This window comes from Pan paniscus, chromosome 19, assembly GCF_029289425.2.
Source record: "Pan paniscus chromosome 19, NHGRI_mPanPan1-v2.0_pri, whole genome shotgun sequence".
NCBI classification, from domain to species: domain Eukaryota; kingdom Metazoa; phylum Chordata; class Mammalia; order Primates; family Hominidae; genus Pan; species Pan paniscus.
Window position 1 is genome coordinate 92,513,432 of NC_073268.2, and position 22,963 is coordinate 92,536,394.

At 57.1% G+C, this 22,963-nt stretch overlaps 1 protein-coding gene across 5 annotated transcripts in view; it reads right to left on the minus strand.

Annotated features, from left to right (window-relative positions):
- Positions 1-46: 46 nt before the first annotated feature.
- RHBDF2 (rhomboid 5 homolog 2) overlaps positions 47-22,963 on the minus strand; it is a 31,036-nt gene continuing 8,119 nt past the window's right edge. For 4 of the 5 annotated variants that reach the window (XM_024926212.4, XM_034942941.3, XM_024926214.5 and 1 more), the window contains exons 2-19: positions 16,799-16,996; positions 10,516-10,686; positions 8,893-9,014; positions 8,242-8,437; positions 7,966-8,169; positions 6,817-6,945; positions 6,340-6,458; positions 5,990-6,184; positions 4,182-4,293; positions 3,882-3,956; positions 3,525-3,686; positions 3,185-3,294; positions 2,991-3,054; positions 2,800-2,894; positions 2,404-2,479; positions 2,157-2,257; positions 1,838-1,991; positions 47-1,204 (exon numbers count right to left, since the gene is read on the minus strand). In XM_024926212.4, the coding sequence (XP_024781980.2) occupies positions 785-1,204; positions 1,838-1,991; positions 2,157-2,257; positions 2,404-2,479; positions 2,800-2,894; positions 2,991-3,054; positions 3,185-3,294; positions 3,525-3,686; positions 3,882-3,956; positions 4,182-4,293; positions 5,990-6,184; positions 6,340-6,458; positions 6,817-6,945; positions 7,966-8,169; positions 8,242-8,437; positions 8,893-9,014; positions 10,516-10,665 (2,484 nt within the window). In that variant the 5' untranslated portion in view covers positions 10,666-10,686; positions 16,799-16,996 and the 3' untranslated portion in view covers positions 47-784. Of the gene's footprint in view, positions 1,205-1,837; positions 1,992-2,156; positions 2,258-2,403; positions 2,480-2,799; positions 2,895-2,990; positions 3,055-3,184; positions 3,295-3,524; positions 3,687-3,881; positions 3,957-4,181; positions 4,294-5,989; positions 6,185-6,339; positions 6,459-6,816; positions 6,946-7,965; positions 8,170-8,241; positions 8,438-8,892; positions 9,015-10,515; positions 10,687-16,798; positions 17,220-22,963 lie in introns of all 5 variants that reach the window. The other variant, XM_057300274.2, reaches the window with a different exon arrangement.

The following is a 22,963-nucleotide window of genomic DNA, read 5'->3' on the forward strand; positions in this document are numbered from 1 at the left end:
AATCCCAGTTTCATGCTACCTGAGGTCTCTGTTAAAGACAATGTACTGCCATAAAGAATATTATTTAATCCATGAGACATCGTCCATACAAAGTTAGCGTTACTTTTAAAAATGAAGACCGTGATATAAACTGGTAAAAAACGGGCCTGATGCGCCTCGAGCACCCCGTGGGAGCAGGCCCTGGGGTAGCTCTGCCCAGTCCCGTTCTACCTGAGGTCTACTTATGTCTCCCCCCTTGTCCTCTGCCCCCAGACCATGGCCAAAGCCTTTCCCACAATGTCCCATCTGAGAGCCTTATGGATGGGCTCACAGGGCAGAGGTAGGAGGAGAAAGAGGAAGGGGCATGGTGGGCACTCAGCCCTGGGGGCAACAGAGGGCACAGCCACGTCCCCAGCAAGGGCACGCTCCAGTAGTAGTGGGGGAGAAGGCACCAGCAGAGGCAGCGCTGAGGACCCTGGGAAGAAAAGGACCCTGCCCCAGGAGATGGTCTCAGCAAGGAGCGGGATATTAGGAACTGAGACCCAAGGCTCAGAGAGGCAGGTGCCTTGGGTGTGCCTGAGCTTGGGTCAGGATCACACAGGCCTCACGCCCCAGAAAAACCCCGCCTTAACCAACCATCTCACGTGGAGTCAGCCTCGCCTGGCAGCGGGGGACCCAGGTCCAGAGCCCGGGCCCTGTCTTGGGTCTCTGGCTCTCTGGCACACAGAGAGCGCTCTGCAGAGGGCAGCCCTCGCAGGCAGACCCTGTTCCAGCAGGGCTGAGGGGCAGCCGCGTGGCCCGGCGGTCAGTGCAGCACCTGGTCCAGCTCATACTTCTCGCAGAAGCGGCTGGTGAAGGGGAAGCAGGTGAGGTGCTCGATCCAGGGCCAGTTAATGGGGTAGATGTACAGCCACAGCACGAGGGCGGCAAAGAGGCCGGCAAAGGCCAGCAGTGACACCAGGATGAGTGCCCGCTTGCGGTACTTGTCGCTGGTGCCGAAGGTGATGTAGGGCAGGAAGGCGAAGGCCAGCAGCAGGCCACTGAGGAAGCCGAAGATGTGGGCGATGTTGTCGATCCAGGGCAGGAGGCCGCAGATGAACAGGAAGAGCACGATGGCTGAGAGGTTGAGGAAGGCCTTCCAGGGCCTCTCCAGCAGCGGCCAGCTCTGGAAGAGCTCCACGAAGAGGCAGGCAAGGAGGCCGAACTGTGAGCCGGCCGGGCCCACCTGGGGCGGGGCAGGGGAGACGTGGCTTCAGGCATCAGGTGGGTGGCCTGGGCTGGGCCTGCACCCTGGGTCATCCCATCGATCAGCTCCTCCCTGGCAGGCATGGGGACCCCTGAGGCTGAGGGGCAGGGGGTCGGCTGGAGCTGCTGGACCAAAGCTGGGCCTGCTCCGCCCATTCTTTCAGCAAACACTGAGCGCCTACTGTGTACGTGCCTGGTGTGGGTCCGTAGCAATAAGCAAGACAGACAAGCCTGTTCCAGGCTGCACACGGTGGGGAGAGGACGGACACTGAACAAACTAGATCAGTCAGGTGGAACTGATCAGACTGCCGACGGCGCACGGAGGCCATTTCCTACCGCTGGACCTGCAGATACCTAGCATACTGTCAGGCAGTGGGCACAGTTAGGAAGATAAATGAGGCGGGGGAGGGACAGGATGACTCAAGAGCATCACTGTTCCCTCTCACTGGGATTAAGAGACCAGCCAGTAAGCCCCCAGATTAGCTGTCCCTCCGCTGTGGAGCCCAGTACAGGAGGGGCCCCGTATCCGTCTGGCAGATCCCAGGTGGGTGGAATAGGAGCAGCAGGGCTGGCCCCCTATGTGCAGAAGGGGTCCCATCCTCCACATCCTTACCTCTGCCCGGTATGGGAGAAAGATGGCACTGGCGAGGTTGCCTGTGATGCCACTGAGGATGAAGATGATGGCGATACGGTGCCAGCCGGCCAGCTTCTCCAGGTCCCTCAGGATGGTCATTTGAAAGACCACAGACACGAGGCAGTGCACCACGCTGGGGGAGGGACACACCAGGCAGCGGCCTTCAGCCAGGCACTTCAGGAGCAGTAGGCTTCAGCAGGTTGGGCCGGCCATGCCCTGGCCCAGGAACCTTTCCCCAGGGGTCCGGCTGGGTGGCCATCACAGGGGTCGGGTTCGGGGGCAGTGAGGAGCCTCTTACCCAGCGTGTAGGAAGAGAGACAGCCAGAGCCTGTAGAACTGATCTGGGACCTCAGGGTTGAGGAAGGGCAGCAGCCCACACACCTTGTCCAAGCAGTGCACCTGGGAGTGGGCGTATGGTGCTCAGCGCCCCAGAAGCAGGCTGAGTCTGAGGCTCCGACATGGGAGGGAGTGTGTGAGCCCCGGCCCCAGCAGGCTGCCATGCCCAGCGTCCTCTCCTCCACTACCCCAGGCCTGCCTCGCCTCACCTGGGAGCAGAGTGTTGCTTCCTCATGGAAATAGCCGTGCATGAACTCACAGTATTCCCGGGTGGTGATCTCACAGCTAAGGGGGTGGTGAGGCAAGAGGGGACATCAGGGCGCTGAATAACCACTGCCCACCTTTGCCCAGAGCCCAGCACCTGGCTACAGGAGGCATCGCTGGCAGGAAGAGGGATGCCGCATCCAGAGCCTTCGACTCTGGAGCAAGCTTCCTTCCTCCAGCTCACACCATGGGTAGCCCCAGAGCAGGGGAGCAAAGGACAGTTATTGGAGGGCATCGGCCCAGCGGCTGTGGGTGGTGACGGTGGAGGAGCAGAGGGCCCACAGGAAGCCGCAGCTCGGGGGGGCAGTGGGATGGCTGAGGCCAGGGCCCAGGTCGCTCACCTGCCCTTGGTGCCGATGCAGCAGGGGCGGCCCTTGATCTCGCAGTCCATGTGCAGGAAGCCTGTGTGGTTGCTCCTGGCCTGCTCTGTGCAGATCTGCCAGGAGGGGGCACCGGCAGGGAAGTGGGCTGTGCAGCAGGCAGGTCCCCCATCCCTGACCTTCCCAGACCACTCCCCGCCGGGGACACTCACCGGCCACTTAGTGATGTCATCGGGCCAGATGTGGGCACCGCTGGAGGCTGGCTCCTCGCAGGTCCTGGAGACAGGGTTCAGATTGGGCTGTGGCACACCCAGCCTGCCACGTCCACCTACCCACATCCCTGTGGGTGGCTCAGATGGCATGGCTATGCCTGACCCTGAGGCCCAGCAGAGGCTCCGGGCCCTACCTGGGGTCCTGGTGGCAGACAGCCCCCGAAGTCCGCTTCTGGCCCAGATCAGACTTGTCCATGGGGGGCCCAGTGTCATCCTGCCACTTGACAAAAGTGGCCAAAGTCTCCTGGAGGGCAGAAGAAGGCTGGTGGGTCATGCCGGGGCCAGGTCACCCCCACTGGAGTGGGCAAGGACAGAGGCTTTTCCCATCTCCCCAGGGCTCAGTCTCATCTACGGGGGTCTGGGAAGGGTGGGGCGGGGAGGAAGGAACGTGGTCACTGCCCTTGAAGGACAGGGCAAGTGGAGCTAGTCCGGGACCAGGGTCTGGCAGGGGTAGGAGGGAGGGCCTGCCCTCACCGAGCAGTCCTTCCGCTGGGTCTGGATGCATCCGGAGTGGTCATTCTGGACACAGCAGCCTGAGTCCCGCTCCAGGTCTCGCTCCCGCAGCACCAGCTGCTCGATCTGCCGGTCCTTCCGGATGCAGGGTGAGAACTTGGCCCCCAGGTGGATCAGGTCAATCTGGGGAAGGGAAAGGGAGGGGAGAGAGTGAGTTTGAGCCCCAGACCTGGGAGGGGTCCATCACTCCACCTCTGCCCCGCAGAGTCTCCCCTGATGAGGGGCCTGCAGGTGGGTGAGGAGCCCACCTGCCCAGCTGGGAGTGACAGGGCACAGGGACTCCTGGCTCAGATGATGTTCCCCAGCCTGGGCCCTCACCGAGCTGGGGCCAACCCAGAAGTTCTCCTGCTGGATGTACTTCACGCTCTCGTATACACCTTTGTTCCGCAGCACCTGTCGTGGAGGTAGCGCAGAGGAGGGCATCAGAACAGTGTGGGCCCTGGGCATGGGGGGCTGGGGCAGCTGTCCCCAGGATAGAGCCTCCAGCAAGGGGCGAGGCTATGGTGAGCACCACCCTGCTGGGGCCAGATTGTTGCGGTGGGAGGGATTAGGTACCCATGACGCTGAGGCCTCCTAGGGGAGGCTGGGACCCCCAGCATGGAGCCTGACCCGACTCACCAGCTGGGTGGTGACGTGCTGGGCAAAGCCCACGGGTGCGATGCCATACGTGCAAATCACCAGCAGCGTGATGATGACATGGACGAAGGTCAGCCAGTAGGTGAAGTAGGGCCTGTGCAGAGACACCTTGGGTCAGCTGAGCCGAGGTCCTATCCCAACCCCCAGTCCCGGCCACAGGGCCACCCTGGCCTGGTCACGTGGCTCGCCTGGGCTCCCTGCTCTGCCCCGTCAACTCATCTCAAACCAGAGGAACTTTTAAGATGAGCCTCCAAGCATCTCTCTCCTAGCTTAAAACCCTTTGATAGCTTTCCACTGGCCTTGGGACAAATTCCAGAATCACCCCCTCTTGCTGGCTGCAAAGCTTTGCCTGACCGACCACCTCTCTGGCCTCTTTGCCTGCATTTCCTGGGATGTACTTTGCCCTTCCAGCCCCAGGGCCTTTGCACATGATATCACAGCTTGTCCTGACTGCACCCCTCCCCACCAGCTTTCACTCTCCCTTTCTATCCTCCTCCGGGACACCCACCACACCTATCATTGCTTGTTCTTTTCTTTTCTTTTTTTTTTTTTTTTTGAGACAGAGTCTCGCTCTGTCACCTAGGCTGGAATGCAGTTGTGTGATCTCAGCTCACTGCAACCTTCACCCCCAGGTTCAAGCGATTCTCCTGCCTCAGCCTCCCTCGTAGCTGGGATTACAAGCACCCACCATACCTGCCTAATTTTGTGTGTCTTTTTAGTAGAGACCAGTTTTCACTGTGTTGGCCAGGCTGGTCTCGAACTCCTGACCTCAGGTGATCTGCCCACCTAGGCCTCCCAAAGTGCTGGGATTACAGGTGTGAGCCACCGGGCCTGGCCATTGCTTGTTATTTTCTTTTTCTTTTCTTTCTTTTTTTTTTTTTTTTGAGATGGAATTTCGCTCTTGTTGCCCAGGCTGGAGTACAATGGTGCGATCCTGGCTCACTGCAACCTCTGCCTCCCAGGTTCAAGTGATTCTCCTGCCTCAAGCCTCCTGAGTAGCTGGGATTACAGGCATGCACCACCACGCCCGACTGATTTTTTGTATTTTTAGTAGAGATGGGGTTTCACCATGTTGGCCAGGCTGGTCTTGAACTCCTGACCTCAGGTGATCCGCCTGCCTCAGCCTCAGAAAGTGCTGGAATTACAGGCGTGAGCCACCGCGCCCTGCCTGCTTGTTATTTTCTAATTTGGGCCCAGTGTTTATTGGGCTGCTGCAAATCAGATGCCCTGTTCTTCCCCAAGGGCTCTGCATAGCCTCTCCCAGAGTCCCCTCCCTCCCAGCCCCAGCTTCTTCTTTTAAAGTAGAGGTAGGGTCTCACTATGTTGCCCAGGCTGGTCTCAAACTCCTAGGCTCAAGCAATCCTTCTGACTCAGCCTCCCAAAGTGCTATAATTACAAGTGTGAGCCACGGCGCCCAGCCCTGGCCCCAGCTTCTAACTGTCCTCTGACCGACCCTGCCCTCCCTGCTCCACCCTCTGGGGGTTCCATTTTAGGGCCTGCAGGCAGTGACACTCAATGAACATTTGTTGACTGACTGCTGTCTGGGAGCAAGGCTGGGGACCAGGTTCAGAAAGCATGGGTGGAAGAGAGGCAGCAAGCACCCCTGGCCCTTCCCAGGTCATGTGCACAACCCTTGGGACAGGGTGCGCCTTCGAGCTTGTCACTACACTCCTGATCCGCAGAAGATGCTCATGAAACACTTGCTGAATGAGTAAGGGGGTGCTTCAGGAGGGCCCAGAGGAATTTGGAACCTTCCAGGCTCTCCTGGGGGCTCCAGGGCGACACCTCACCGGTGGCTGTCGAAGCTCTCCAGCTGCCGCTGCACAGTGCTGCTGATGCTGCGGCGGTAGCTGCGGTTCAGCCAGTTGCCCACCACGCCGAGGCCGTAGTGCCGCTTCTTCCGATCAAAGGCAAAGTGCTTCACCTTGGAGGCGATGCGCTTGCCGCGCCGGGGCCCGGGGACTGGGGCTCGGCCATACTCCTTCCTGGTGGGGATGGTGGCTTTCAGCCTGAATCCCCCACCAAAATACTCCCAGACCCCACCAGGGTGCTCAGAAGGGGCTTGGGGGCCAGGGTGAGGTCTGGGGATGCCCCCAGGCTGGTGGCTGGCCTGGAGGAGGGACTCTGCCCCAGCACTCACAGAGGGATTTGCACCCCATCGGGGGAGACAGGGGAGGCTGAGTGTGGGATCCCTCGGAAGTAGCTGGCAGAGAGTGGGGGGGACTCAAAGACATCATCAGGCATGGAGCTCATTTCTTCCTGGGGTGGGGGACACGAAAATACAGTGTAAGGAGTCTGTCCCAAACACTGCCCCCCGGAACCTCAATTCAAGGGCAGGACACAGCTGAACAGACGGGCTCTTCACAATGAATTGGGAAGCCACATGCCCGTCAGCCCCAGTGGTGACTTTCCCGGGTGGCACTGTGCCCCACCGCAGGTCTTCACCCTACCCAACAGAAAGATGGGGGCCCAGCAGCTCCACATAGGACCATGCCACATCCCAGCAGTGGGCCTCTGGGTCCCTCAGGGGTTCCTGAACATGATCAATGCCAAGGTCACCTCACCCAGCTCCCAGGCCACCCCACCCAACTCCTGCTGTCCCACACCCCATGCTTGCCTTACTAAAAAACGAGGAGTCAAACGTGTCTGCCCCATCGACCACATCCTCCTCCAGGAAGCTCGGGAAGGCAAAGCTGCGCTTGACCACCCGGCACCGCTGTCCGGTGGCATCCAGCACCGAGCGCCCCTGTGCACGGGCAGAGGCACAGCCATCAGGACCAGAGCCTGGCCACCTAGGCCCCCAGCCCCAACACCGAAGGAATCATCAAGCCCATCCGCCTGCAGGCAGCGCCTTGGGAGGAGGGATCCTGCCCAAAGTGTGGAGATTCTGCAAGCTGAACGGGCAAGAGGAGCTCCTGAGACTGGAAGGCCAGGAAATGAGGCACCAGCTTCCGTTGGCACACCACTCTTGGCACAGTTTGGAGTCACCTTTCCCTTGGTCCCTGCTGCCCCTCTGCCTTGGGCTGCTGGTACCCTAACACTCAAAGCAACCCACATTCTATACCCTCACTCCCGAGGCTTGGGCCATGTCTCCCTGTCCCTGTTTCTTGGCACGGAATACCAGATCCCTGCCCACCTTTCTGACCTCATCTCCTGCCACAGCTCCTATAACCACCCCTCACTAAAACCACATCAAACCGCCTGCTGCTCCCTCAAAGCACTGTACTTCCTCTGGGCTCCTGGCCCTTGCATAGGCCATTCCCTCTGCTGAGAATGCTGTTCCCTTCCTTCCCTAGTGAACGTCTCCTTGTGTCTTCTGGGCTTAACTCAATGTCTTCCCTGATACCAGCCGCTCTCCTAAACTGACCACCCTGAATGGTGACCCTCACCCTGGGCTGCGAGCTCAGCCAGGATGGCGATGGCTCTGCACGCGGTGCCCAGCACGTAATAGGGACTCGGAAAACCCGGGTGGATGAGGAGCAAGTATGCATCTCACTTCCCACTTCCCCAGCTTAAGAGTCAGTGCAGAGACCAGGTTCCAAAACTTGGCAGGGGGTCACACGAGATTTAAGACAGAAGGATGGACGCCTGGGTGCTGGGCTTCGGGGTCCCTCTTTGCCCAGGGATCCCAGCACATCCACTGTCCTTGGCACCGTAGGCAGATGCCCAGGTGAGCTTTAGGGGATGCTACTATGAGGAGTGGAAGGGAGGGGCAAGGAAGGGAGGCCGGGCAGAGGTGGGGGCCCTGCAGGAGGGAGCCCCGCACCTTGAGGAGGGCAGCGGCAGCTTGCAAGCTCATGTGGGCCACAGACATTCTCTTGCGGCGTGGCAGGTGGGAGTAGCCAGAACGGACACTGGTGAAGGAGGTGAGGGACAGGACTCCGGGGGTCAGCGGTGGGTGCGGGGCGTGGGGCCTGTCCATCTCCTCCGGGTGGCGGAAGGCCCGGCCCCGGGCCAGCGGATCCACAATCTGGAAGGGAGGGGGGCGGTAAGCAGAGCCATTAGGGTCCCCACCCCTGCCTCCTTTCCCCATGGATCCCACCTTGGGCATCTTGCAGGGCTTTGGGGACTCAGTGCCCTGGAAGGACAGTGCCTCCTGGCTAGGGAGCTCCAGGTCACGCTGGCACGAGGCCTTCAGGCGGCCGTAGCGCACGCTGCAGTGGTGCAGGCTGCGGCGCTGCCAGTGCTGCCGCTGCCCCTCCCAGTCGCCGCTGACTCCAAACCACTGGGCTGCGCCCCTGCGGAAGCAGACAAGGGACAGGTGGGCATATGCTTGTCTACGCCTGTGCACCTGAGTGTGTGGAAGGGGTGATGGCACGTGTGTGCCCGCGTGCCTGCAGGGAGGTGGGGGGCGGATCTGCCTGTGAGGCCCCTGGCTGGAGCCCAGTGACCAGATGAGCAGAAGCAGGGGATGACGGGAGCGTGAGGAGCCAGGCTAGGGCCCCAGGCACCCCCACACTGATCCACCCAGCTCCTCGAAGCCCCCCAGCCTCCACACCGTGATATTCCGCAAAGCACATACCCGTTTCCCCATCTATACCATGATAATAGGCCACAGGGAGACATTGCTCATTAATGCCGGCCTCCTCCTTCCAGAGAGGGGACGCAGGGACCAGGCCCAGTCATGTCCAGGCCCCGAGAATCCACACGTTGCTGGGTGGGGGGTGCTGGGCTTGGGTGTAGGGGGGCTCACTTGCGGATGCTCTGGGACAGTGAGGCCTGGCGGCGGAAGCCGGGGCGCTTCTCTGAACTCTCCTGCCATCGGCTGCGTGGCTCCTGGAGGCTGACGCTCTTCAAGTAGGCTGGGTTCTTCCTCTTGGGGAGGAAGGAGGGAGGGCAGGCGGTGGTGTGCGCAGCCCAGGTCCTGGGCTGGCTTTTCTTTAGCCTCCTATTCTGAAAACCCTGAGAACAAACCTCAACCCTGATTTATGCCCCAATTTGCTTTCATTTGGAAATATATATATATAATGTGTGTGTGTGTGTGTGTGTGTGTTTGTATATGTATATATATATATATATATATATATTTTTTTTTTTTTTTTGAGATGGAGTCTCACTGTATTGTCCAGGCTGGAGTGCAGTGGTGTGGTCTCGACTCACTGACACCTCTACCTCCCAGGTTCAAGCGATTCTTCTGCCTCAGCCTCCTGAGTAGCTGGGACTATAGGCATGTGCCACCACACCTGGCTAATTTTTGTATTTTTAGTAGAGACGGGGTTTCACCATGTTGGGCAGGCTGGTCTCGAATTCCTGCCTGACCTCAAGTGATCTGGCCGCCTAGGCCTCCCAAAGTGCTGGGATTACAGGCATGAGCTACCATGCCCGGCCTATATATATATTTTTTGGGACAGAGTCTTGCTCTGTTGCCCAGGTTGGAGGGCAGTGGCACCATCATAGCTCACTGGAGCCTCAACCTCCCAGGCTCAAGCAAGCCTTCTACCTCAGTGTCCTAAGTAGCTGGGATTACAGGCATGTGCCACCACACCCAGCTCTTTTTTAATTTTTTTTGCAGAGACAGAGTCTTGCTATGTTGTCTAGTCTGGTCTCAAACTCCTGGGCTCAAGTGATCTGGCTGCCTCAGCCTCCCAAAGTGATGAGATTACAGGCATGAGGCGACCGCGCCCAGCCTCATTCTGAATTTAAAATCGCCATTGTCTAACTTTTCTCCGTCAAGGCCAGCGTGTGTTTTCCTAACTCCTCATCCAGTCCCTCCCCTCTGCACCATGACGCTCCTGCCTGCTGCTGTGTCTTCTGCAGAGCTCTCGGGTGAACGGGGGGTGTTAACATCGCTTCCCTTTATACTCCAGACTGTGCAGGAAGCCCACGCTGCCACAAGCCGGTTTTCAATGAGCTCTTTATGGGGCACTAGACCAGACTGTCAGAAACACTGATTCGTTCTCGTCCTCCCAAAGGAAGCGGACACTGCCTAGGCGGGCTGCTGATGCCAGGGAGACACTGTCCCCTGCTCACCCATGTCAAAGAAAGCCCCCAGCCCTCAGAAGAGAGACTGAGAGTCCAGGCCTAGGGGGTGCAATGAAAACAGCCAGGGCCCCAGGGTTACCAGCAAGCACTTTCTTGGGGCTGGCCCTTCCTGTGTGCCCCTGACCACGATGAGAGTGAGCCCGGTTCCTGGCTTTACTCCCTGTGATATTTCGGGCCCAGGAAGGAGGGGGTAGGGCCCGAGTCAAGGGCTGCACAGGCAGCAGCTGTGGCTCAGGAAGGAGCCCCTCTGGGAAGTGAAACTGACCAGAAAGTGTCACGTGGGTACATCTGTTACCTACGGCAGAACAGTGAGCCCCCAGGCCAGCCCCCTTACCTCAGGCAGCATGCTGTCCTGCTCGCCAGGGGCCTGGGTCTCTTTCTCGGGTGGCGGGATGGTGATGGAGAGGTTGGGTGGCTTCCGGCTCTGCAGGCGGCTGCTGGACACAGAGGACACGCTCCCGCCATTCTTGTCAGCAGAGGCCATTGTGGGCAGGAGGCGGGAGGGCTGGAATGGAGACCGGGAGAGCAGCGGTGGGCGGTGCGGGGTGGCGCAGTGTCAGGACCCTGACGCCAGGGAACGCAGCCCAGACCAAGAACCAACTTGCCTAAAGTTGGTTCAAACATCTCTGGGCGGCTGGGCGCGGTGGCTCACGCCTTGTAATCCCAGCACTTTGGGAGGCCGAGGTGGGGGGATCACGAGGTCAGGAGATCGAGACCATCCTGGCCAACATGGTGAAACCCCGTCTCTACTAAAAATACAAAAAATTAGCTAGGCGTGGTGGCACATGCCTGTAATCCCAGCTACTCAGGAGGCTGAGGCAGGATAGGATGGCTTGAACCCGGGAGGCAGCGGTTATAGTAAGCCGAGATCGCGCCACTGCACTCCAGCCTGGCGACAGAGCAAGACTCTGTCTGAAAACACACACACACACACACACACACACACACAACCAAAAACAAACCATCCCTGGGGACTAAACCCAGCCTGAACCAGGCTGAACCTCAGGCCCAGTGGTTGGAGTGAGGTCTATTTCTGACCGTCATTTGCATCCCGGACCATATGGGTCTGGGAGGTCCTCAGCTTACTACCTCATTCAATTTCTGATCTCTCCGCTTGAGGCAAGAACCAAACCCTGAAAAGAGCATGAAGATGCAGGCCAGGGACGGTGGCTCACACCTGTAATATCAGCACTTTGGGAGGCCGAAGTGGGCCAAGAGATGAGAAACCTACTGTGCTGGTCCCTGTCCCCCAAGGCCACCCAGTTTATTTTTCTTGTCTTTTTTCTGTAGAGGTGGGGGTCTTTCCATGTTAGCCAGGCTGGTCTGGAACTCCTGGGCTTAGGCCATCTGCCTGCCTTGGCCTCCCAAGTGCTGGGATTACAGGTGCAAGCTCACTGTGCCCAGCCCCAGTTCATTTTTCAAAGATAACTGAAACTGGCTGGGTGCGTGGCCCATGCCTGTAATCCCAGCACTTTGGGAGGCCGAGGTAGGTGGATCACCTGAGGTCAGGAGTTTGAGACCAGCCTGGCCAACGTGGTAAAACCCTGTCTCTACTAAAAATACAAAATTAGCCAGGTGTGGTGGCGCATGCCTATAATCCCAGCTACTTGGGAGGCTGAGGCACGAGAATTGCTTGAACCCAGGAGGCAGAGGTTGCAGTGAGCCAAGATCATGCCACTGCGCTCCAGCCTGGGCGACAGAGTGAGAAAATGTCTCAAAAAAAAAAAAAAAAAAGATAACTGAAACTGCCACCTGTCTGGCACTTTTTTCCCCCATAGTGAGAACACTGTTTAACAATAAAAGTGGCATATGCTCATTGAAAAAAAAAAAAAAATCACACAGCCGTGTGTGGTGGCTTACACCTACAATCCCAACACTTTGGGAGACCAAGGTGGATGGATCACTTGAGGTCAGGAGTTCGAGACTAGCCTGGCCAACACAGTGAAACACCATCTCTACTAAAATACAAAAATTAGCCAGGCATAGTGCCTCATTCCTGTAGTTCCAGCTACTCGGGAGGCTGAGGCAGGAGAATCACTTGAACCCGAGAGGAAGAGATTGCTGTGAGCCAATCTCATTGCACCCTCCACCTCCCAGGTTCAAGCAATTCTTTTGCCTCAGCCTCCCAAGTAGCTGGGGTTACGGGCATGAGCCACCAAGCCCGGCCCACACTCTATCATTTTACCTGCATTGTAGACATCTTTCCCTGTCAACACATACAGACAGACCTACTTTTTTTCTTTTTTTTTTTTTTTTTGAGATGGGGTCTCATTCTGTCACCCAGACTGGAGTGCAGTGGCGCGATCTCAGCTCACCGCAACCTCCACCTCCCAGGTTCAAGTGATTCTCCTGCCTCAGCCTCCCGAGAAGCTCGGATTACGGGCATGTGCCACCACGCCCAGCTAATTTTGTATTTTTAGTAGAGATGGGGTTTCTCCATGTTGGTCAGGCTGGTCTTGAACTCCTGACCTCAGGTGATCCACCTGCCTCGGCCTCCCAAAGGGCTGGGATTACAGGTGTCAGCCACCACGCCTGGCCCTAGGCCTCTTGTCTTTTTTTGATGAATGCAAAGATTTTGTAAGTGGAATGCACCAAGATTTACTTAAGTCCAGATTGCTGGTTATTTAGGATGTTTCCGGAATTTGAGACATGGGTCTGATGTTGCAACTAACACCCTTGCATACACCGCGTGTGCTTGTTTAACTATTACAAGACCAAGTTCTGGAAGCAGAATGGCTGGGTTGAAGAGTAAGTACATCCCGAATTTCAGTGGCTGTTGCCCAGTACCCCATCTGGGGCTTTCCTGTGCGTGTGCCACCAGTCCCCAGTTCCCCTCTGACTCCACCAGAATTAACACCCTCTGCCTGTTTCATTCTCTTCGTTTCATCTCTTGCTCTGCCCCATGACCGTCTTCTTGTTAAAACCCCCAGCTGTGGCTGGGCGCGGTGGCTCATGCCTGTACTCCCAGCACTTTGGGAGGCCAAGGTGGGCAGATCACCTGAGGTCAGGAGTTTGAGACCAGCCTGACCAACATGGAGAAACCCCGTCTCTACTAAAAATACAAAAAATTAGCTGGGTGTGGTGGCACATGCCTGTAATCTCAGCTACTCGGGAGGCTGAGGTAGAAGAATTGCTTGAACCCGGGAGGCAGAGGTTGCAGTGAGCCGAGATTGCACCATTGCACTCCAGCCTGGGCAACAAGAGTGAAACTTCGTCTCAAAAATAAAAATAAAAATAAAAATAAACCCCCCCAGCTGTTTCCTCTCCTTCACATCCCAAGGTTCCTGGGCAAGTTTTGTTTTTCCTCTCCTTGTACGAAGCCAGGGACTCCATACCCATCTCCCTGGGAGCCCTTCAGCCAAGGGCGTGTGTGGGCTGAGGCGTGGCATGCACGGGTCGGCGAGACAGCAGCCATCTGAACCTGTCCTCCTCCTCCATCTCTACCTCACCTCTGCCATCTCCTCACCTGCAGGCTCACTCCACTCTCTCAATTCCTCTACCTGCTGCCTCAAGCCCCCTGAGACTGATCATTCTCCGCACCACAGCTGGGGTCACCTCCCAGAAGCACAGATCACACCTGTCGCTTCCCTGCTCAACTCTCTCCCAGGATTTCCTGTTCTCACCCAAAGTTCAAACGTCTCACTGGGACTTCCAGGCCCTCTCTTCGTCTCTTCCTGTGCCCTTGCTTACCCCTGACCCAGCCTTTCTGGGCCCCTCATTGTCTCAAACTCGCCAAGCTCTGCCGGGGGTGGGGTTCATGATCAAAAGCAATGGAGCCGGCAGCACATACTGGGCCCATGGTCTTGCATTTGCTGTCGGGTGAGTCACCTGACAACTCATCACCCAAGTCCTGACCTGCACAAGGGGGAGAGTAACGGTTCCTCCCCAGAGAAGCGTCTGGAGGAGCAAATGAGTGGATGATGTCACCGGGCACAGTGGCTCACGCCTGGAATCTCAGCATTTTGGGAGGCTGAGGTGGGCGGATCACCTAAGGCCAGGAGTTCAAGACCAGCCTGGCCAACATGATGAAACCCCATCTCTACTAAAAATACAAAAATTAGGCTGGGCGTGGTGGCTCATGCCTGTAATCCCAGCACTTTGGGAGGCCGAGGCGGGTGGATCACCTGAGGTCGGGAGTTCGAGACCAGCCTGACCAACACGGAGAAAGCCTATCTCTACTAAAAATACAAAAAACATTAGCCAGGCATGGTGGTGCATCCCTGTAATCCCAGCTACTCGGGAGGCTGAGGCAGGAGAATCGCTTGAACCTGGAAGGTGGAGTTAGCGGTGAGCCGAAATCTCGCCATTGCACTCCAGCCTGGGCAACAACAGCAAAACTCTGTCTCAAAAAAAAAAAAAAAAAAAAGAGCTGGATGTGGTGGTGGGCACCTGTAGTCCCAGCTATTTGGGAGACTGAGGCGGGAGAATCACTTGAACCCAGGACGGGGGGTGTGGTTACAGTGAGCCGAGATCTCGCCACTGCACTCCAGCCTGGGCGACAGAGTGAGACTCCGTCTCAAACAACAACAAAAAATGAGCAGATGGCTTCACACACTGAAGCACTGTGTCCACACAGAAACCTGGACAGGAAGTGCCCGGCAGCACGGCTGTGCAGAGCCGGAGCAGGAAAACAGCACAAGCGCCCGTCAGCAGATGAAGGCACAAATATAAAATGTGGTTGAGCCACACAATGGAGCATCCTTCAGCCACAAAAGGAAGGAAGTCCTAACAAAGCTACAACGTGGACGAGCTTTGAGAACATTGTGTCCAGGGACAGGAGCCAGTCACGATGGCCACCTCTGCATGAGTCCATTCATATGAAAGCTGGGAATAGAAGAGGGAAATCTATAGACAGAAGCAGGGTAGTGGTTCTTAGGACTGGGAAGGTGGGGACTGGGCGGGGGGTGACACCTAAAGGGTGCCGGCTTTCTTTAGGGGGTGATGAAAGCAATCCGAAACTGTGGTGATGGTGGCACAATTCTGTGAATATGTATATATATGTACACACACACACACATATAGTTTTTGAGACAGAGTCTTGCTCTGTCACCCAGGCTAGAGTGCAGTGGTGCGATTTTGGCTCACTGCCAACCTCCGCTTCCCAGGTTCAAGCGATTCTCCTGCCTCAGTCTCCCGAGTAGCTGGGGCTACAGGCGCAAGCCACCATGCCTGGGTAATGTTTGTATCTTTAGTAGAGATGGGGTTTCACCATGTTGGCCAGGCTAGTCTCGAACTCCTGACCTCAAGTTTGCTTCGGCCTCTCAGAAAGTGCTGAGATTACAGGTGTGAGCCACCGTGCCCAGCCTCTGTGAATATATCAAAACCACTGAATGTTGGGAGCGGTGGTTCATGCCTGTAATCCCAGCAATTTGAGAGATTGAGGCAGGAAGATCACTTGAGCCCAGGAGTTCAAGAAAAGCCTGAGCAACATAGTGAGATCCCATCTGTATAAAAAAATTAAAAAATTAGCCAGATGTGGTGGTGCGTGCGTATAGTCCCAGCTACTCAGGAGGCTGAGGCAGAAGGATGGCTTGAGCTAGGAAGGTCGAGGCTGCAGTGAACCGTGATCGCGCCACTGCACTCCAGCCTGGGTAACAGAGTGAGACCCTGTCTCAAAATATAAATAAATAAATAAATAAATAAAAACACTGATGGTACACTTTAAATGGGTGAATTGACTGGTGTGTGAATTCTCTCTCAACGAAGCAGGTGCTCCATAATGTTGGGCCTCTGTCCGAGCCAGTCACTCTGTCCCAGACCATCACACAGAGGAGGGGCTGGCTCTTCTCAGCCTCCTGGTTGCGGTTCAAGTGCCCTCCTGCCCCACCTTGAGCAGTGCCGGTCCCACCTCGCTTCCTGCCTTTTTTTTTTTTTTTTTTTTGAGACTGAGTTTCGTTCTTGTTGCCCAGGCTGGAGTGCAGTGGCACGATCTCAGCTCACTGCAGCCTCCGCCTCCTGGGTTCAAGCAATTCTCCTGCCTCAGCCTCCCGAGTAGTTGGGATTACAGGCATGCACCACCATGCCCAGCTAATTTTGTATTTTTTAGTAGAGACTGGGTTTCTCCATGTTGGTCAGGCTGGTCTCAAACTCCTGACCTCCACCTGCCTTGGCCTCCCAAAGTGCTTGGATTACAGGCGTGAGCCAGCATGCCTGGCAAAATTTTTTTTTTTTTGAGATGTAGTCTCACTCTGCAGCCCAGGCTGGAGTGCAGTGGCATGATCTTGGCTCACTGCAACCTCTGCCTCCCAGGTTCGAGCGATTCTCCTGCCTCAACCTCCCAAGTAGCTGGGATTACAGGCGCACACCACCACGCCCAGCTAAATTTTTTGTATTTTTAGTAGAGATGGGGTTTTGCCATGTTGGCCAGGCCAGTCTCGAACTCCTGACCTCAGGTGATCCACTCACCTCGGCCTCCCAAAATGCTGGGATTACAGGCGTGAGCCACCGCGCCCGTCCCTTCCCTGCCCTTATTCCTCCCTCTCGCTCCCTGAATTGACTTTCTTCATTCACTGTCCACCGCTGTTGAGACAGAGAGCGTGGGCCCCGCAGGAGGTATCTGGATGTGGGCACAGCAGCCAGCACCCTGGGTCCAGCCACCCGGCCGCCCAGCTTCCTACCTTCGAGTCTGAGTTTGCCCGCGGCTTCCTGGGTCTTGCTGTGAAGGGCTTTAGAGCATGTTCTTGTCTTCTCCTTGCTCTGTACAGATGCTCCGGCGTCAAGCCTCAGTCTGTGGAAGGGTGGCTGGACAGACAGGTGGCTGGAAGGACAGATAGACGGCTCCAGGCCACACGGTGCAGCTTCCTGGGTACTCACAGCTGGAAGAAAGGAGGGCCGGCTCCAGGGGGCATGCCCACCACTGAGTGCTTTAACCTTCCCCACCTCAGTCTCCCCATCTGTAAAATGGGGCCAATTCCACCTGCCTCACTGGTAAGGGATTAAAGGTGCTAATCAGGCATCTCCAAGTGCCAAGCAGCGAGGGGCACTGGCCTCAGGGCATTCACAGCCGATCACCTAACAACAGTCCTCTGGTCTGGGAACCTGATTGGAGCAGAACATTAGAGTCAAGATGGCCCCTGTTATTTTTCTCAATATTACTTGAACAGAACAGAAATATTTAACTTTCGGCCAGGGGCAGTAGCTCACACCTGTAATCCCAGCACTTTGGGAGGCTGAGGCAGGTGGATCACCTGAGGTCAGGAGTTCGAGATCGGCCTGGCCAACATGGTAAAAACCCATCTCTACTAAAAATACAAAAGTTAGCTGGGTATGGTGGTGCACGCCTTTAGTCCCAGCTACTCGGGAGGTTGAGGCAGGAGAATTGCTTAAACCTGGGAGGCGGAGGTTGCAGTGAGCTGAGATTGTGCCATTACACTCCAGCCTGGGCGACAGAGGGAGACTCTGTCTCAAAAAACAAACAAACAAAACCACATATTTTTGGGCCGGGTGCAGGGGCTCATGCCTGTAATCCCAGCACTTTGGGAGGCTGAGGAGGGTGGATCACGAGGTCAGGAGTTCGAGACCAGTCTGGCTAACATAGTGAAACCCCATCTCTATTAAAAATACAAAAAAGTAGCCGGGTGTGGTGGCGGGCACCTGTAATCCCAGCTACTCAGGAGGCTGAGGCAGGAGAATCACTTAAACATGGGAGGCGGAAGTTGCAGTGAGCCGAGATTGTGCCATTACACTCCAGCCTGGGCAACAGAGGGAGACTCTGTCTCAAAAAACAAACAAACAAAACCACATATTTTTGGGACGGGTGCAGGGGCTCACGCCTGTAATCCCAGCACTTTGGGAGGCCAAGGTGGGGGAATCATGAGGTCAAGAGTTCGAGACCAGCCTGGCCAACATAGTGAAACCCCATCTCTACTAAGAATACAAAAATTATCCGGGGCTGGGTGCAGTGGCTCACGCCTGTAATCCCAGCACTTTGGGAGGCTGAGGAGGGTGGATCACGAGGTCAGGAGTTCGAGACCAGTCTGGCCAACATAGTGAAACCCCATCTCTACTAAAAATACAAAAAAGTAGCCGGGTGTGGTGGCGGGCGCCTGTAATCCCAGCTACTCAGGAGGCTGAGGCAGGAGAATCACTTAAACATGGGAGGCGGAGGTTGCAGTGAGCCGAGATCGCGCCATTGTACTCCAGCCCAGATGACAGTGTGAGACTCTGTCTCAAAACCAAAACCAAAAACAACAAAATAATTAGCTGGGTGTGGTGGCACATGCCTGTAATCCCAGCTACTTGGGAGGCTGAGGCAGGAGAATTACTTGAACCCGGGAGATGGAGGTTGCAGTGAGCTGAGATCGCGCCACTGCACTCTAGCCTGGGTGACAGAGCAAGACTCCGTCTCGAAACAAAACAAAACAAAACAAAAGAACCCCACATATTTAACGTTCAAGGTCCAGGAATTACTAGCTGCCTTCTGATACTTAAGGCAAAGTTCAAATGATCTGGAAGTGTTTTGTTGCTTTGATTGGTAATTTATTGAACTTAAAAGCCACACAACATAAAATCAACCATTTTAAAGCACGAAACCCGGGGCATTCCTGTTTTTTTGAGATGGAGTCTTGCTCTGTAGCCCAGGCTGGAGTGCAGTGGCATGATCTCAGCTCACTTCAAGCACCGCCTCCCGGGTTCACGCCATTCTCCTGCCTCAGCCTCCGGAGGAGCTGGGACTACAGGCGCCCGCCACCACGCCCGGCTAATTTTTTATACTTTTAGTAGAGACGGGGTTTCACCATGTTAGCCAGGATGGTCTCGATCCCCTGACCTCGTGATCCGCCTGCCTCGGCCTCCCAAAGTGCTGGGATTACAGGCGTGAGCCACCGCGCCCAGCCGCCTGTTTGTTTTTAAGAAGTCCTGCCCAGGCCCTCCTTTGAGGGGAACCCCAAGATGCCGGAAGCCCTCCCGAGGCCGGGCAGGATGAAGTCCTTAACTGTGCCGGGCCTTGTTTGGCCCTTTACACACATTACCCTTCAAAACACCTTCCAGCGTGACATTAGTGTCTCTTCCATTCTGTAGATGGTGAATGGAGGCTCAGAGGGGTTCGGTAACTTGCCCAAGCTCACATAGCCAGGAAAGGGTGTAGCTAGGACGCCCGATGTCTGGCTCCAGGGCCTGGGGGCTCCTAGGGGATGGGCTCCCTCTTGCCCTAAGACTGGGGCTAGAAGACCCTCCTCTCAGGGAGCCAGAGAGGGAACTTGGTCCAGCATTCCAGCGCTTTCCAAACCAAGCTCCTCAGAGGCCTGGGGGTCCCCAGAGGTGCCCAAGGGGCTGCTATGGGGCAAACCAGAGGCTGGGGAGTAGCCCACGCTCCTCATTGATTCCACTGAGCAATGTTCCTTGACCCCCTGCATATTTGGGACATTTGGGGAGCAGAATGCTGGGTGCAGAAGAGAAATCTTGAGGCGGAGCTAGGATGTCTCCCGCTTCTTTAAGGCTAGTCCAGCAGCGCTGGCTTCGCCTCCTTCCATCCCGAAGTGCTGGGGAGTCCTGACCCCACCCCCCAGGGCAGACTGCCCGGCTGAGTATGACGAGGTCCTCAGAGATCAACCCACTGGGCTGGGTTGGTGCCAAGGAGCCCTGGCAGCCACACCGGGACCGCACTCGGTTGAAGCTGTGGCTAGGTCCCCTCGTCCTAAGCCTGCTCTGGGGACAGCTCCAGGACAACAGCCTCACCTGGGACCTTTGCAAGAAAAGTTCATAGCTTGGCGTCATTTGGGACCAGGGTACACCAAGAGGGCATGGGGAGGGCACTGCCCTGGGGAACTGGCACTGGGGGATGGGAGGCAAGCAGTGGAAGCAGCTGGGTGCAAGGGTGGGGCCTCCAGACTCCAGCTCAGTTAAGGTCGCCAAGCAGGTAGGATCTTTCTGGAACCCAGATCTGATCACACCTCCCTGGAGGTCCCTTCAGGCCTGCCCTCCCTGCCACACCCTCACCAGACAAAACACTTCCCTGTGCCATCCCCAAGCTCTCACCTCCTCTCATCTGAAGCGCTGCGCCTGGCACACCAGGCTCCACCTTGCCTGCCTGGCCAAGCCCTACTAGGAAAGTAAAATGTCACCTCCAGAGAGAATCAACCACTTTATTGCCTGCTCTCTCCAGCATCTCGTGGATTTACCTACATGTAGGAGTCCCCTACCCAACCCCGGGCAGCCCAGGATCCTGCACCCAGTGAGCCCTCATCAACGGCTAACTGAATGGGAAACTAGTGAGAGGGTGGGGCTGGCGGTGGTCAGCCCATGTCAGCCCTGGACAGAAGTGGTCTCCCCCATCCTGCAGCTGGTCCAGGAAGCAGCCCCCTTTGGAGGGCTCCACTGAGAGCTCCTGCCCTGCTGGCTGCGCACCCCCAGCAGGGCCAGGATGGAGGACGCTGCATGCTGCGCCAGGACGAGTGTCCAGTGGACCTCCCCGCTAGACTCCCCACTAGACTCCCCACCTAGCTCCCTAGCCCACCACAGGCACCGCTTTTGGTGCTAGGGTTCTGCCCAGCCAGCCTCCCTGTCCCAAGGCCAGGCCATCCCAGCTGAGACCCCCGCCCAGGATCTGCTGCATGGCTGGCATCTGTGCCAACCTCCTGATGAGAGAGGCTCCCAAAACCCAACACTGAGGGAGAGGAGAGCCTGGTCAGCCCCAGGGCAATCAGTTGGGGGGGGGGTCCCGAAGAGAGGTGGCCTGACACCAGACAGCAGAGACAGGGCCAGGGCAGGTGGGCATGTCTTCCTGGGCAGGAGCCTGGCATCGGGAGTGCCGTCTGAACCGCAGAGCACAAGAGGCCTGGGCAGCGGCCTGAGAGCAGCTCCACCCTCTGGCCTTGGTTCCCTTCTCTGAGGGAATGGGACAAGGTCACGGCCCAGCTTTGCCACCCATGAAGCCTAAACATGGAGTATGGAAGCATGACTTTGCACCAGCCACTTTCCACCATTGAGATCAACTGCCTCCAACTCGCGCAGAAGTTGGGGTGGGGGTGCAAAGGCCCAGCCCCTTCCTTGGGGCTCAGCGGGGAAAGGAGTGGGGACTGTCAGACCCACTCTGGCCTTCCTCATGGCTCAAGTCCAGATGGCAGGAACCAGACAGAAAAAAGCGCTGGAGAGCTGGAGCTACCCCACCCAGCACTTATCTCCGAGCCCTAGAAATGCTTGCTCACTGCAGGGGAAATGGTGACATCCTGGGACCAGGCTTCCTCCTGGCCCGCAGTCACATCCGCCGCTCTCTCTCTAAGACCCCCAGGCCCGCCTCCGCACCCAGCCCACAGGCGGAACACTGCCACCTGCCCAGCCAGATCCTGGCCTCACTGTGGCCAACCCCAGAGAAGGGCCTTCAACCCCAGCCCAGCTGGGAGATGCCAAAGAGACCTGGGGAGAGGGACTGGGGCTTAGGGTGGGACAGACTCTATTTCCTCCTCCTTTAGGGTGGGGCGGGGGAAATCCTGAAAAAAAGTGAAGTGCAGAGTTCAGATCACCCCCAGGTCCCATGGGTTGAGGCCTCTGTACCCTCCCCTGCCCAGGCTCAGGGCCTCCCCCACTGCAGATAGCTTTGGAGACAGCATAACCCAGCTAGCAGCAGCAGACCTCAGACACATCCAACGAAACGCAGACTCAGACACCATTTACCACTGCTGCCCAGAGAATCTGGTTTCCCCACAAAGGGTGGGGCCAGGCACTCCCAACCAAGCCTGTTCCGCACAGCTGGGTAAGAAGGCCACCCCCAGGGAGGTCCCCAACAGAGCTCTACCAGCCAGTCCAGGCAGGGTACAAGGGTACCCCCACCAAGCGGACTGTACAAGCCACACTCCTCCACGCGGGCCCAGCCCACTGCCCCTCCCAACTCCCCCAGGTGCAGTTCCCTCTCTCCACCTGGTGCCACCAATCTCCCTGCACTCCCCACCCCCACACAAGTGGGTTTCTAGAAGCTCTGAGTCTTGCTAATGAAGGCTGCAGTCCCCACAAGCCCTGGGCTCTATGGGCTTTATGGGGCAGGGCAGGGAGAGCGTGACAGGTGCAGCCCAGAGGGAAACAGGCAGAGGCTTGATGCAAGGGCTGAGCCTGCGTGTGGCCAGAAATGGGGACACAGGGGTGGGACGGGACAGGCCCTTGGATAAGAAGTAAGCAGCCCCCTCCCCTCCAGACAGGAAAGAGGGAGACTATTATTATCCACTGGATATGACCAGGAAGTTTAGGGGGCTCAAGCCATCTGAAGACAGGATGTGGGGAAACCACCCCCTGGGCGGGAAGCTGCTTCCAGCCTGGCTCCGGAGCCGCGGGTGGGTGAGGCGTCACCTGGTGTCCCTGGGAGTGGGCAGTCAGGACAGAAGGAGGGCGGTGGGAGGCTTGGGGCCACGTCTTCGCGGCTGAATCACAGGATGCTAGGGTGAGGGCTGGGGACAAGGAAACTGCTTCTCTCCCCAGCTTCCTTGCCACAGAAACTGAAACTCATTTTCCCTGCCTGTGGCCCTGCTGGGAACCAGGGCATTTTTAGAAAGCTGCAAAGAGGAAGCTGGGCCTCACCCACTGTGCAATCCCCAGCAAAACCCGTGGTACTGCTGACCCCGGGGTTTCTCCAGCCCCAGAGGCCCGGAAGGACAGCTCATGGCACAGCTGTTCTTACACCTCCCCATGCATCCCCAAGCTGGGCCTCACGTAGCCAGTGACGCTGCCCTGGCAAGAGGTAGAAGGGGCAAGAGTAAAGGGCAGGAAAGTGGCAAGAAGGCTGGCTGGGGGCCTGGGGGCAGAATTTGGGGAGAGTCATGAGAGGCAAAACAGAAGGGCAGGGTTGGCATGAGCTG